The 16,278-nt window shown below is 43.2% G+C and overlaps 1 protein-coding gene across 1 annotated transcript; it reads right to left on the bottom strand.

Annotated features, from left to right (window-relative positions):
- Positions 1–6,420: 6,420 nt before the first annotated feature.
- Positions 6,421–7,407, bottom strand: LOC143523649 (trace amine-associated receptor 13c-like). Its single transcript, XM_077018206.1, has one exon. It carries the CDS (start codon positions 7,390–7,392, stop codon positions 6,421–6,423), a length of 972 nt encoding a protein of 323 aa, XP_076874321.1. The 5' UTR covers positions 7,393–7,407.
- Positions 7,408–16,278: the final 8,871 nt, after the last annotated feature.

The raw sequence follows: 16,278 nt of genomic DNA, 5'->3' as shown, positions 1-16,278 counted from the left end.
AACACACCGCAACTTCCATCGCAATTTTTTTGAAAAACACCCGCAACATCAAACATTTTAGCCCGCAACAATCACAAAAAAGGCCCGTGAAATCCTGGTGGGACTGGTTTACTGCTTCTCCCTCGTTTACCACTAACGTTTACTGCTTCACCCTTGTTTACCGCTAACGTTTACTGCTTCTCCCTCGTTTAGCGCTAACGATTACTGCTTCTCCCTCGTTTAGCGCTAACGATTACTGCTTCTCCCTTGTTTACTGCTAACGTTTACTGCTTCTCCCTCATTTAGCACTATAGTTTACTGCTTCTCCCTCGTTTACCGCAAACGTTTACTGCTTCTCCCTCGTTTGCGGATCCTGAAGGTACAGCATTAGCGGTCATTGATAAATCTGACGATCTGCTAGATACGAATCAATTACAGATAGTAGAGGAGTCCGTAGCAGGCATTCCAAGTTGCAAAAGTTGATTTCAGGGAGGTTATCCCCCCGGAGGGGGGGGATAAAGTTGTTGACCAGTGAAAGTTGTTGACCGGGGGGGGAGGGGGAGGGGGGGAGTGGCGGTGAATATATGTAAGTTGTTGAGCGGAGAACAGGCCAATCAGAACCCCCTCTCTCTCCTTCCCACTCACGATTAGAGAAAAAAAAGTCTGTCATCTGTGTGCGCGTTTGTGTGGGTCACTCGTTACATCAGACGCAGTGGCCAAAAAGATTAGGGTTAATTAAATGTGAATCACAACATATTAGCCTGTCACCCAGTCTTACTATTGGAATTTAGTCACTACTAGACATGTATAAAAGAAAGCCCTTTGACCTTATATTTGACAAATATGATTTGAGCTCGCTATTACACGTTATCAGCACAGAAATACCGGTAAGACAAAAATTAGTCACTGCAACCATTTGACGTCACTACCTGCTGTGCCCGTCAGCAGTTATAAAAATGGCGACCTACATGCAGCGGGATTTTACAGAAAATCTAATAAATGTGCTACTTTTTGTGATTTTTTACGTGTCTTAATAATTTAGAGTAATTACATGATATTAAGGCTTACATATGTTATCAGCCGGGGTTCCCTTTAAGAAGGATGAAATGGGCGGGGCAGCGCTGGGGCCTGCTCTGACAGAATCTGTACTTTTGTACTATTAATATACAGTTAATTAGGACTAACCAATCTGTACAACAATAGTATATGTCCTGGTGAAATTGTCCTGGAAGTTCCCTATTGTATACACTTGTGGAAACCCCTCAGAAGGTCCGTCTCTCATCCTTGCATGGCTTTTAGAAATGTCTGCCTGTTTCTTATGGACAGTCCCTTGCAAAATGTCCAGTTTTATGACAATAATGAGGTCTGGTCATAGTGAGTCGACCAGTTGTCCAAAGTGTGGGCCCTCAGTGGTGCAATCAATACTGTCACAACTGTAAGAATCAATGCCACAATAGTCGGGTTTCCATCCAAACCTTTCGGAAAAATAATGCGCAATTTCCAAGTTTCGACAGAAAAAAATGCGAATTAAGCCTTGTTTCCATTCATTACAGTTATGCGAATAAACTTTAGATCACGTGAGAGGACGCCAAACAATATTGGTTTTACATCCATTTGGCAGTTACGCATTTTTGCACGTTGAGGTTTTGAAAAAAAATTTTCTTTTTCTTTTCTATACATGGAGAAGTTAAATTACATTTTTGCTCTCTCCAGAACTGTTTTTGTATGCATTTGCCATCTTTACATCGCGATCATGTTTGCTCTTTGGCATGATACGTCATCGTTTATGTGAAAAACCCTTTTCCATTGTCATGTAGGGCTACGCCCCCCTCTCCCCGCTGTCACTCCAATGTCTGTTCCTCGTGTTTTCTGTTATTCCTTGCCCGTTAGTCCCGCCCCCGTCATCATTGTTAGCACCTGTCCCTAGTTTAGTTCCATGTTCATATAGTCCCTGTATTTCCCCTGTCTGGTTGTCGGTTGTTTTGTTCATTCTGTCAGTTGTGCTTTCCTGTTCGCTATTTTCATCCCGCTCGTGAGTTTGCTCTGTGTTTCTGTCATCCGTATAGATCTCTGCCTGTTCCGTGTTTCTCCGTTTTGTTTAGTTCCCTGTCCAAGTATGCCTGTGTACCTTTCATGTTCTGGCTGCCCTCCTGGTTTGACCCACGCCTGTCCTTTCGATCATGGTTTTGGTATTTCCTTTAATAAATCTCGCTCTCCTCAGCGTTTGTGTCCGTCTCCTCACTCCGCAGCGCGAGCTACGTTACATCCATCCAGTTTTTCCGAATTTTGGCGATGCGATAGTCTAACTTTTCCACCTCCTCCTAGCGTAAAAATCTTTTTGCGATATTTGGGGCTTTTTTCGAATTTTGGACTTTTTCCATCCAGCTTTTTTCATGCGCATTTTCAAAATGCGCAAAAACTCGGTGGATGGAAAACGGGTTTTCCACAAAGGAATATTCTTTCAAACTGGTCACAATACTCTGCAGCTGATTCCAATTATCTTTGCTTACAGTTGGTTATCTGTCCCCAGCATCATTAGGATGTTGTGTTTTCTCTTTTTTTCCCATGAGGTCAATGAAGTCAAGACCCATTTCTCTCGTATGTTTAACTTCGTAAATGCTATGGTGCCCTACGCATTGTTCTTACAGTTAAATATGTTTCATGTAAACTTTGTTTAGATCCCACTGTGTTTTTGATTTATTGTATGTTGTAGTTCATGTCTTTTAAAGTTGTTTGTATCTTGTTGTGTTATTGCATTAGCATCTGAAATTCCTGAAATTAGCATCTTCCTGTTCTGTTTATTGTGTTTTCGGTTGGTATCATTGTTGCTTATTGTTTGTCATTATGCCACATTGTCTCTGTACTCTTCGTTTGTCTTGGGTGATATTAGGAGTACATCTCTGCACTCTTAGAGTGTTCTATGTTACAATGATCAATTATGTGTATGCTATTTGAGTGAAAATGAAAATTAATGGCAAAAAAAACCCAAAGATGCATGGACTGTGCAATAAAATCTTATATATTTTCAAACATTTTGACAATCAGGGAAACAGAAAATGGTTCTGCTGTCACGAACTCCAAACCCAGAACACATCTGCCAATAATCACTCAATCATGCCCATACTCATGTCTATTGATATCTCGTGACTATTGATTACTACCAGCTGCCTATCTCCCTATTTAAACCTTCTGCTCTCACATAGTTTTCACAAAGTATTGCCATTGTGTTTTCCTGTGTACCAAGTATTCTATTGTGTTGTATTACGCGGCGAACACGAACGCAAATTCACTGCGGGGTTTTAAGTGTCACGTCCAGCCCCTCCCTCCTTCCTGGTCCCGCCTAGCTCCCCGCTCCCATTCGTTCCTCCCTCTGTCTGTCACGCCCTCGTCGTTAGTCTCGTACACCTGAGTCTCGTTTCACCGTCTTGTTTTTGTGTATAAAAACCCCCTAGTGGTTTACTCCCGTGTCGGTCATTCCTTGTGAGTTCCCCATCTCTCTTCTGTCTTGCTTCCCTTCTTTCCTACTCTAGTCCTCATCTGGTTTTGCTTCCTCTCCTCATTTTGTTGGTTTATATTCCCAGTGTTTAGCGCTTGTGGGTTTGTTTGTATGTTCCCCGTCCTGAGTATTTATAGGTGGTTCGTGCACTCATTGTCTGTTTGGTTATTCTGTCGTGCTTTAGTGTTTCTTATATCTCGTTGCCCCTGTGTTCATTGTTGCTCATGTGTTTACGGTTTGTTAGATGTACATCCTCATGTATTCATGTTCTCGGTTGTTTAGCTTACCCGTTTTCGTTGTATCGTGTTCAGCTCTCGTGATTCTGTGCTCGCTCATTTCTAGTATTGTATTCTCCGTTGTCTGCTCCTTGTTCTGTGTACCCTGCTTAGTTTCGTTCTGTCTTTACAATGCCCCTGTATCTGTCAAACCTGGATGGCTCACCTGTTATGACCCCTGCCCGTGATTACGACTTCGATTATGGATTGCTCTGTAACGCAACTCGCGCTGCGGAGCGAGGGGACGGACACAAATGCTGAGAAGACAGAGATTTATTGGTGGGCCCGCTGTTCATTTACAGAGGGCCAGTCAATTATAATTCAGTACAATACCAGTTTCAAATGACAGCAAAATTGACCAATCATATTTTCCCTCTTAGTGGGCGGGCTTAACTGTTTGATATTTTCCAACTGCTGCGGCGATGCTAGCTGGCATTGGCGTACCACCGCTAGCTAGTTTCGATTCATTCCCTCCTGTGCGTTGTTTACATATTCCACTTCCGAGGAACACGGAGCTGTGGAACCTTATTATTATATTGCGTCTCTAAAGCTGTACTGTCGTCTCAATTTTTTTTCTTTAATGCAGTTAATTAGTCACGGTTCACTACTGGTACTAATGGGCCCAAAGTGTGCCAGGAAAATATCCCCAACACAATTGCACCACCACCACAAGCCTGAACCAAGGCTTTCATGTTAATGACACCAAATTCTGACCCCTTTCCTGTTCTTAGCTGACAGGAGTGGCAACCGGTGTGGTCTTCTGTTGCTGTAGCCCATCCACCTCAAGGTCCGACGTGTTGTGTGTTCAGAGATGCTCTTCTGCATGCTTCGGTTATAACGAGTTCTTGGTTCTGTTGCCGTTCTATCAGCTCTGGCCATTCTCCTCTGACCTCTGGCATCAACGAGGCATTTGCCCCCATAGGACTGCTGCTCACTGGATATTTTCTCTTTTTCAGAGCATTCTCTGTAAACCCTAGATATGGTTGTGCATGTAAATCCTAGTAGATCAGCAGTTTCTGAAATACTCAGACCAGCTCATCCATGCACCAACAACCATGCCACGTTCAAGTCACTTAACCCTTATATGGTCCAAGGGTCTGTGGGACCCATTTTGAAAAAATCAGCTTAAAAAAATTCTACAATTTTTTTTTTTTCAAACTGAGATTCATTGGTCCTTGGCTCATTTTCCGTGAGCAACATAAGTCAGAAAATATTTTCAATGACCACCCCCCCGTACCCCCCCCTTCACATTTGTATTACATACAGGGTCCAGGGTCCACTGGGCCCTGGGCTAGTCAAAGTGGGCAATCAACATTGGGTTGGGTAGTTGATAGTCGTCTGTATGACTTTAAAGGATATACAAACAAAGGACAGAGGTGTTTGGCATGCAAGGGTGGGCAACCATCAACACTTTTGATGGTTGTCACATCAGGGGTTGATTGCATATTGTCAGACAGTGGACGAAGAATCTCTATAGAGACAAAGGGGTGAGATCTGAAAGAAGCATCTTTTCTCTCAGCCCTCATTATCCCTCCCTCCTCTCTGGACCTGTATGTTTGTGTATGTATGTGTGTGTATGTGTGTGTGTGTGTGTGTGTATGTGTGTGTTTGTGTGTGTTTCACCCAATCATGGGGACATGATGCTAAAAATGCTAAAAATGCTATAAAAGATGGCAAAGCAATTCTCAGTTCAGACTGCCTTACAGCTGATATTGGAAGAGACAGAGGATTTTGATGATGATTCAGAAGAGGAAATTTCAGGATCACATTTCTGAAATATCAGAGTCTGATACTGATAATGAAAAGGAGGATGAGCAGCAGCCAGCTCCGTTAGCACCAGCCCGTGAGCAGCTAGCCATAGGACCAGCCTGTCAGCCAGCATGATTTATGATTGATTTCCTTATTGTGTTACATTTTAATAAAAAAGTAACTAATAAATAAATAAGAGAGCAAACTAATTTAACATATGTATTGTTTATTTTACTTGCAATTGGGCTGAATCTGCTGATTATTTTAACAAAAATTGCAATGGGTCCCCCACACCCAGCTGGACCCCAAGAATGTAGACCACGCCTGGATCTCATCAGGGTTAAATCACCTTTCTTCCCGATTCTAATGATCGGTTTGAAATGCAGCAGATCGTCTTGCCCATGTCTACAGGCCTAAATGCATTGATTTGCTGCCGTGTGATTGGCTGATTCAGCATTTGCTCTAATGAGCAGTTGGACAGGTGTACCTAATAAAGTGGCCAGCGAATGTATATTAAACAATAAATTATTTAATTTCCAATTCAAAGCAAGCTGCTCTGCTTTAGAATTTCTTAACTTATCAAACCAATTCCCACATATTTGGAGAATTTAAAAAAAATTGTTTTAATATTTTTGGTGATGTTGAGGATTTTTTGTTTATAGTATTTAAATTTAAAACAATATCAGTTATCTTCATAAAATGGCCCAGAGACTGAAACAAACCTAATCAAATACAAAAGAGAACAGGCTCATCTGCAAATCTTTCAGGCTTACCCTAATCTTTAACCTTGTGTGGATGGTTTTCATTCCAACACACTAGAGCATTTCAAAAGTGCATTGACATCACAAATAAGGTAGTATGCAGGGAGAAAGTGCATATATTAAAACACAGAATATTGTGATGACTCTTAGTACCACTGAATTAATGGACATTCATCAATGCAGAATCTGATCTGAATATTTGAAAAGTTAAAATTATTTTAAGGCATCTTCTAAACCATGGATAAAACAATGCATAAATGACTGGATTAATAGTAGAATTAAGATATACGAGGGTCACAACATTACGAAACGATTTTCTTTGAATGGGATCAGTTATTAAAGTGTTAATAAAATATGGAATTAAACATGCTAGAAACACAATTACTAAAATGCTGAGAACTTTTGCTGCTTTTCTCTCAGATTTCATTGAGTCTACCACATTGTTTGAGCCTTTACTCTGAACATTAATCTCTCTAATAGCAGTGGCATGTTTCTTGGCAATAAGAAAAACCATAGCATAAAATATGATTATAGCAGAACAGGGAATAACAAAAACAAATACAAGATCAACCAGAGACCAAATCTCATGAATCATGACAAAGCACAGTTGAGGACATATTATTGGACCTGTGTTTCCATTGGAGTAAAGCAGTGCAGAGTTATAGGACAATAATAAAATCCACATAGCCAAAATCACACCACACATGCTGCTCACAGACACTTTTTCAATATAGAGGAAAGGGTTAGAGATGGCAAAATAGCGATCAACAGCAATAAGAGCAACATTATATATTGATATGCTTGTGACAAAAAAGGAGATGAAAATATAAAACACACAGGCAGTAGGACCAGAAATCCAGCAGGATTCAATCATCCGACTTAAGTGGAATGGCATCACAAACAGTCCAACCATGAAGTCTGACACAGCCAGAGAGAGGATAAGCATGTTAGTTGGTGTGTGGAGCTGCTTGAAGTGACACACAGAGATGATGATAAGCATGTTCCCACACACTGTAAGCAGAACAGTAACTGCTGCACACATACACAGAAACACATAGAATGCAGACCCAGATCTCTCCGGACAGGAAAACTGCAGGCAGTTAGCAGTTTGGTTAACTTCGGTCAGATTCATGAATTCAGCATTTAAAGGCACTCACAGATCCAAAGCAAAATCATGTAGTCATGTAGTGACATCAATGGTAATCGTTCAGATTCACAGAATGGAACTGTGAAACTGAGCATACGATTCTGACATTTATATGTAGTAGAATCTACTCACACCCACGTGATACACATGATGCAATTGTCTCGAAAGACCATGGAAAACTCAGTCAAAAATAATACTGTGGTATAGCAGTGTTCATCATACTGGTGTTGAGTCCTGTTTGTTAGCGTTGCATGTTCCTTGTGTGCTACATAAGTAGCCATTGCTTATGTGACTAAACATGTGTATGAGCTACACTCGTCTCTGCATCCTGTTTCACCTCGTCTGTTACAGAATGGCTGACTGTTGAAGAGGGTTTATGTGGCAGCAGGCTGCTGGATAGAAAGGGCAGGTGTGGAGACCATGGAGAGTAATGAAAGGATGCTATGTGCCTCACTGCAGCATGTAAACTAGTTAAAAATTTATGCTTCATGTTTAAAATAGTTTTTAATTTGTGTATGTATGTGTTTATTTTATTACCGTGTTCCGTCTCCCTTAATTTGCTAGCACTTTTAGTGTTACAATTTCAGTCTTTAAAACTCCCATTGATCCTCACAAGCATTTAACATCTCAGTTATGATTTACAAAAGGCCTGGAATGCTTAGGGAGCATTATCTAGTTTAGAAGTGGCCAGCCCGCAGCTCTGGAGCCACATGTGGCTCTTTGCTTGGTTTCATGCGGCTCTTAGGGCGCACTCGCACAAGAGCAGGGTTGCCAACTCTCACGCATTGAGCGTGAGATACACGCATTTGACCGTTTTCACACGCTCTCACGCCACACTTCCGATATCTCACGCCGAAAAAAAATATCCAATATCCCCGCTCAACAACTTTCGTTCGCCACCCCCCCCGCTCAACAAAATACACTCGCCACCGGCTCCAGGTTAAAATCTCACTCCAAGCGAACGTCAAAAGTTGGCAACCCTGCTAGAGCCATTTGAACCATGCTGTTACCAGGAACGATTGGGGAGACGTCCCCAGCCAGGCCGTTGTCACCTGCACAAACTATCTGTGTTGTGACCCGGTTATGTCATCAGCTCTGAGGGTGACAGACTGCTACATCTTCATGGTGAGAGGTGTGTTTACAAGCCTAGCGAGCCGCTAACACTTTTACAACCAGCATAGTGGAAAATGTGAGACTAGCGCATGCAGGAGCAACCTCGCCGTGCCGTGGTCCACCTCCTTCAGCCAAAGTCCTGAAGCATATCGCGCCTGAGCGCGGTTCGGAACACTCACATTAGCCAACCCTGCTGTGCTTTAGGGGCGTTCCGGATCCTTACGTTAATATTGAATTTTGAATTTCATTTTGTAATTTTGTAATATTTTGTAATAATAATGTTTGTGTGTGACATTTATAATAAATCTGGCTGAGCAGAGGTCTGTGTGTGTGTGTGTGTGTGTGTGTGTGTGTGAGAAAAAGAGAGAGGAAGGATGGGTGATGTTTAGTGTGCCCATGTGTATGATGTGACTCTTTGCTGTAACACTTGTCTCTGACGAGTTGGCCACCCCTGATCTAGCCTATAGGTGTGGGATCTAATTCTATGACCAAGGTCCAGGTCCCATGAAGGGTGGGGCCAGCAATGTATGTTATTGTGTGGTAAGTGAAACACGTTCTTGTACAACTCGGTGCATTTATTGAACATAGTGCATTAGACACAAATTACAGGGAAAAACGCAATATCATAGTATATAAGTAAAACATTCTCATTCCCCTTCTCTCTACTCTCCTATTGGTAACTAGTGGCATGACACTACATAACAACAGTATAGAATGGTGTTCACCTTGTTTTGTACCCTTCTTGTGAATAACCATTCACCTTGCCTTTCAGCTAGGATGGGGCTGTTTCTATACAATTTCAACATACATTATAGACCTAAAAAGTAAAAAGTTTGAGGCCATCTCATTAAATATACTAGGCCTAGGATCTATGAAGGATATGTGGACTGAAAAGTTGCTCAGCTTGAAGATTGTATACAATGGTATGGATGTGGTAATCTGCTCTGGTCCCATCCCAATGTGGTGCTACAATGAACAATATAGCAGGTGTAACCTGAATTCGCTAAACCCCAGGTTATTTCTGCTTCATTTTTGGATAATTGTTTTATGTAGTTTAAAAGACAATGGTTCTTTAAATATAAATTCATTATTTTTCTCTATGAAAAAGAAAAAAAATGAATAGAAATGCCAGCAGTATGTGTTATTGTCTTCTTTAATTTAGGTTCGTAGTTGTCACATGGGCATTCACCGAGCAAACTGCTAGGGATATTTTGATACAGACATCTGCGAGTTTTCTTTTTCGTCAGTCAGCGCATGGTGGATGTAATTGCTGAACGGGAGAAAACTAGATGTAATTTGATACAAAGAGAATTCCTCAGAAATAGGAATTTGGCAATTTATCAAACACTGACCTAGAGGAGGTGATCGATTTGTGACCAAATAGGAAAGTGTAGGATTTGAGCTACACTTGATTTCTTGGTATGTAATGATAGGCTACATTAGCAAGCTAACTCATTAGCAAAGTGCTACATGCTAAAGAGAGAAATAGAATTGGTTTAATTACTCTCAGGCCTTGATGTTGAAGCGGGTTCGGTAACCGAGGCAGAAACTGCTTAAACCAGAAATCCAGAGGAGGAAAACTTTATTCACAACACAACTGAACAATAGCACTGTTAGCTCTTCTTTCTTCCCCACTAGTCTCCTGCACCCCTGGCGTGCAGGCGCCACCCCGCCAGTGTTGCTTAAAGGGCTAAGACTCCTTGAGTGGCCAAGTGCCTGACCATTAGGGAATTCGCTGAAAGGAGTAGTAGTTGTTCCATTGTAGCGCTTTGCACTGTCATGGTCCGTGAATTTAATGTAAAAGCCATGTGCGAAGGGGGAGATTTTATTTTCGAAATGTTATATGAATCCATGTTCAATGTATTGAGTTATAACAGACATTAAGAGTTCTTGTATGAGAAGTAAAGTGGATGTTGTGAAGCAGCGACTCTGCTTGTGCATATGTAAATGGAATTGTTTGTATGGCTTTAGGCTGATTTTTTTTAGCCCTTTGGTTGGATCTCTGGTTCTTCTGCCATTTACTGCTGTCTTCAATCTGCATCTGTCACGGGACAGCTCCGGAACCCTCCTTTTGGGCACGTGTTTGTCGTCTGGGTCTGGTTATGTCCATGTTCGTAGTGGGATGTGGGTCATTCATGGATATGTTCATCGGTCTCACCTGTGCCTCGTCTCGTGATCACTGGGGATTGTGTAGTTCGTCTATTTAAAGTGCATTAGCGCAATGTCCCATTCTCGTCTTTGTTTAAAGTTCGTGCCTGTGTATGTTTCGTGTTAGAGTGGTTGCGCTATCCACGGTGGACTTCACTGATCATTTTGTGAATAAACGTTTATGTGTCACTTTCAAACGCTCGTCGTGCCTGCCTCCTCCCAGTGTTACAGAAAGACAAGCTGACAATGCCAGGATATGTTTCTCAGGCCAAGAAGGGGAAGAAAAAAGGCAAACACCGTCACACGTCTTCCCCTGCGCGGGCTCGAGAGGACGAGAGGCTGAGGCTTTCTTCCAGGCTGCGTGGAGAGAGGGGTACCATGCACTCCTGAGGGAGTTCTCCCCCCTGGCAGACTTGGAGGAAGACACGGAAGAGCCACTGGTGTTGGGTACAGGTTCGTAGGCCCTAACCCCTGCAGAATTTGAGTTTGGGAGTGAGGAGTCTGGAGAAGAGGAAAGTCCCCCTCCTTCTGAAGGCTCAGAGGAGGAGACGGAGAGCGAGGCCAGCTCCACTCTGTCAGAACACTCTGCTCCTCCCATAACTGAGGAGGAGATCAGCCTTCCTCCCTCTGTATGCTCAGCCCCTATGGTGTACTACAGTAAAGGCGAGGGTGAGGATGTCAGCCCCCCTCCGTCCATTTACTCGGCCCCAAGAGAGTACTACAGTGAAGAGGAACCTGACGTCAGCCCCCCTCCTTCCGTTTACTCGGCCCCAACCAAGTATTATGGCGAAGAGGAACCAGACATCAGCCCCCCTCCGTCCATTTACTCGGCCCCAACCTAGTATTATGAGGAAGAGGAACAAGACGTCAGCCCCCCTCCGTCCGTGTGCGTGCCCCCGCCGAGTCCGACAGCGAGGGCAAGGAGGCAGCTGGCTCTTCCTCCTCTGTCGGTTCAGAGGTGACCGTGAGGTCTGAGAAGGGAGACCAGTCGGAGGAAGACGCTCGTTCCACCTCAGAGGCCAGCAGGATGGTCTGCTCGCCCTACGTCACCTCAGAAGAGGCAATGTCGCAGAGATGGGGTACCTCTGAGCAGGGGGAAGAGATGGAGACGTCAGGGGGTGAACTGGTAATGCCGCAGGGAGCGAGAGAGAGGCTCGGCAGGGTCAGAGGGCCGACGTGGAGGTTCGAGGCGCCACCAGAGATGCCTCAAGAACCAACCCAAGAGCGGTGATAGGCCAGCCCTCCAGTGGCGCCTAAAGGAATTGCGGGCGTGCCCAGGACTACATTTACATTTATGGCATTTAGCAGACGCTCTTATCCAGAGCGACTTACAAAAGTGCTACGTAGTTGCTTGGAATCTCAAAGGTAGTATAGATAATCCTGAACACAAGGTACTCTAAGCTGGAAAAACCACTAGACGAAAGTCATATGATACCTAACAATTATGCCAAGTCATTATTATACCTGAATATACACATCACCTGAGGAAAAGGACAGTAAGCTATTCCTATAAACCAATTATGCACAATACCTGAGAAAAAGACAGTAAGCAATACCTATAACAAACACCTGAGGAAAGAGATGATAAAGCACAGTAGACAAAAGCATAATTATGTAAAGTGCACTTGAAAGAGGTGGGTCTTCAGTCGGCGTCTGAAGACAGCAAGTGACTTTGATGTTTGGACACACAAGGGAAGTTCATTCCACCACCTTGGAGCCACGACAGAGAAAAGTCTGGATGCTTGTCTCCCGTGTGTCCTGGATGATGGAGGGTCAAGACTAGACATACTTGAGGCACGGAGGGCTCTAGGTATGCTTCTGGGATTTACCATGGCCATCAAGTAAGGGGGAGCTGGACCATTCTTTGCTTTGTAGGCCAGCACCAAGGTTTTATATTTGATGCGGGCAGCTACCGGAAGCCAGTGGAGGGAGCACAGCAAGGGAGTGACATGGCTGAACTTGGGAAGGTTGAAGACCAGCCGAGCTGCAGCATTCTGGACTAAGCATGCGGAAGCCAAAAAGTACATCGCGCTCTGGAGTGGAGCGGAGGGACTCCGCCCTTTACTTCACCTGCAGCCCTAGGAGGGCTCACGCCGCTGATCACGCTCCTGCAGATGGGGAGAGTGATTTCCTGTTTGCCTGTGCCTGTGTCAGTCCCAATGTTTCATCCTAATCCCCTTTTCCCTCTTGTGCCACTTGTGTTTCATGTGCCAGTGTGTGACGGGCTCTGGCCCGTCGGTGTAGGTTCGGGGCTTTCCAGCTTCGCAGGACTCTCCGGGAGTAGTGAGCCCCTGGTGGGAGGTTCTGTCATGGTTCAGCTCTGGACCCCTCCTTGTGGGCGTGTTGTTACGTCATCTGCGTGCAGTTATGTCCATATTTGTAGTTCCGTGGGTGTGGGTTGTTTGTGAGCGTGTTCGTTAGTCTCACCTGTGCCTAGTCTCGTGATCACTTGGGAATGTGCTCTACACCTATTTAATGTGCGTTCACGCAATGTCTCATGCTCATCTTTGTGTAAAGTTCGTGCTTGAATGAGCTGCATGTTTAATGTGCGTGTGTTATCGCGTCGGACTTCACTGTTGCACCTTGAATAAACATAAGTGTGTCATCACCAAATCCTTTGTCGTGCCTGCCTCCTCCTATCATCACACCTACCAAATACAAATTACATGCCTTCTGTGTTTTCTGCTTATGATAATTATAATGAACAAAAAAACAAAACTATAATCATAGAATCAATAATATTAAAATATTTGTATACAAAGAGTCAAGCCTATCCACATAAATTAGTTGATTATGCTCGAGTCTTGGTATAGAGATAACAGGATATTATTGATGGAGCGTAACTGATGGAAAGTTACTTTCAATCCTTACAGCCCCTCAGTTATGGAATAGCCTTCCAGCTCTGATCCGAGATCCTGACACAGTTCCAATCTTTAAATCTAGACTCAAGACTAACCTATTTAATCAAGCCTTAGCTAAATATTCTACATGTGAAGCTGTGGAGCTCGGTGGCCCTCAGTCGTTGAGACTTCTAGTAACCTGAGATGTTGATGCTGTCATCCAGCCGTGTCATAGGATCACTCTAGTTGTGACAATGACTTGGGTGGAAAGCAATGTGAGCCCTCATGACTGTGGTCACCTCTGAACCCTTCCCTTTAGTTTTGCTGTTATAGATTAGCCTGCCGGAGCCTCATGCTAATATCTGGCACGTGAGCTATATTTAAATCAATGGTTGTTTAAATTGATGTTCAGATACTCAACCTGTATTTTATATCTTATTTGCATGCTTCTACCTAAGACGATTCCATACACGCATCTAGTAGATGGTCTGGCTTGCCAGTGGATGTGCTGATGCCGTGGTTGCATGGGCCATTGCCGTAAGAGGACGCGCTGATGCCAACTCCTACCGGAGGCTCACCATCTGTATTGAAGGGATTGTGACTACTTGGCCTGGAATTAAAACTATAACTGTAACTATAGAACTACATTTGAACTAGTGGGCCACCCAATGGAGGATGGGTTCCCTTTTGAGTATTGGTCCTCCTAAGATTTCTTCCTCATCCCCGCCATCATAGGGAGTTTATCCTTGCCACTGTCACCTCTGGTTGCTCATTAGGGACCTGGACCCATACAATTGTAAAGCTGCTTTGTGACAATATGTGTTGTAAAAAGCACTATTTAAATAAATTTGACTTTGATTTAAAGCCTAACATCTGTAGCTGTGAGTTTGTTTGAACTCACATAGTTTCCTCTAATGTGTGTCGCAAAGTTATCTTGCCTGCTCTGTTCGTTTGTTAGTTGAGTTAGGATTAGTTCTGTCTTGGGAAGAAATTTAAACAAATTCTACAATAGCGCATAAAGACATGATGAGAGAGCATACCTGTGTCCAAGTCCACAAGACCTTGATTAAATGTACAGCGGTCCAGAACGGATCCGCTCATACATCGTCACTCAACTTCACAGAACAGCTGGTTCACTGTGAGTGCTTGGTATGACTTCGGAAAGTACAACCCCTTGCAAAAATTATGGAATCACCAGTCTCTGAGGATGTCCTTTCAGTTGTTTAATTTTGTAGAAAAAAAGCAGATCACAGACATGACAAAAAACTAAAAGCATTTCAAATGGCAACTTTATAGCTTTAAGAAACACTGAAAGAAATCAAGAAAAATAATTGTGGTAGCCAGTAACAGTTAGATTTTTAGAACAAGCACAGCGAATAAATTATGAAATCGGACCAGCCGATGATGTCATTAGATGCCACTACTTCCACGAGAGAGAAGAAATTTAAAGAAAAGCTGGCCAAATGAAACTGCTAACCACCGGAGAAGGTGATTGAAACCACATCCAACCAGACTACACCCAAGCAGTTGCCAAGCTGAGGGCTGGGTTCAGTGAGGAATATGCTACGATGCTGTGAGGGAATTCAGTACGGTCTGTGAATCGGATACTTGAGTTTATTGTACAAATTTAGTTTTCCAGTTCTCATTTAATAAGGGTGGATTTATTGTAGTCGACAATTTTTCGACCTTTTCTAAGATTACTTATTTACTGGTCCATTAATAAGATTGTGACACTAAATATAAACATGGTTGTCACGTATAAGACCTTACAAGGCACCTACGGAAAGTTTAGTATCTGGACTGTACATTCATAGAACAAGACAAGTGTGGGTAACATTTGAGTTTAGCTATGTTATCTGGTACTCTGTGATTTACGTAGTTCCTGTGAGGCTCAGCTTCAGAAGGTAAGCTTTGATGGTTATGGGGTGGGGCCTGGGTGGGGGGGATTTGCAGCCTCTCATTTGGGGAGAGACCAGCGAGGTCACGCTACAGCCCCGGACCCCTCCCGTTGGGGTGTGTGTCTACTTAATCCGTGTCCGTGTATGTACATTGGGGTGTGTGGCTGGTGTGTGTGTGTGTTCACCTGTGTCGTTAGTTTAATGTGTTTCGCGTGGTGCTTGTTAGACGATATGTATAAAGCTTGTATGTGTAGCGTCCTGTGCTCGTCTTTGTCAGTGTCATGTATGTACAAGTGAAAGTGTTCAATGTGCGCTGTCTGCGCGACCAATGTTAATAAACCCAAGTGTTTTTGCACCCTGAAGCCACCTCATTATTCAGACTGCCCCTCTGTGTTACATTTAATAATTTATGTTGACTGTTTAACGTGATATACATCAAAATCTGGACTTGCAGCAGAGGTTCTTTTACCGTTGGACGCACACAAAGCTTTTGATCGGATAGAATATAAATACCTCTTGGCAACTTTGGAAAGGTTTGGATTTGGTCCCAATTTTTGTTCCTGGGTCAAAATATTATATGCTACACCCCAGGTTTCAGTCCGCACAAATAATTATATTTTGCAATATTACCATATAGGAGTACCAGGCAGGGATGTCCATTAAACCCACTTTTGTTCAACATGGCCCTTGAACCACTAGCAATGGCCCTAAGAGGTGCAAATGAAGTTATAGGAATAGACAGGGGAGGCCAGAGACACTGTATAAGTATCGCTGTATATGAAAGATCTTTTGCTTTATTTGGCTAACCCTAATTACTACATCCCTAAAGCACTAGAAATCATCAGAATTTGGTAAAATTTCGGGGTACAAAA

Source organism: Brachyhypopomus gauderio, chromosome 9, assembly GCF_052324685.1.
Source record: "Brachyhypopomus gauderio isolate BG-103 chromosome 9, BGAUD_0.2, whole genome shotgun sequence".
NCBI classification, from domain to species: Eukaryota; Metazoa; Chordata; class Actinopteri; order Gymnotiformes; family Hypopomidae; genus Brachyhypopomus; species Brachyhypopomus gauderio.
The sequence above is the reverse complement of the archived record's forward strand: the minus strand, read 5'-3'. Positions and strand labels throughout refer to the sequence as shown.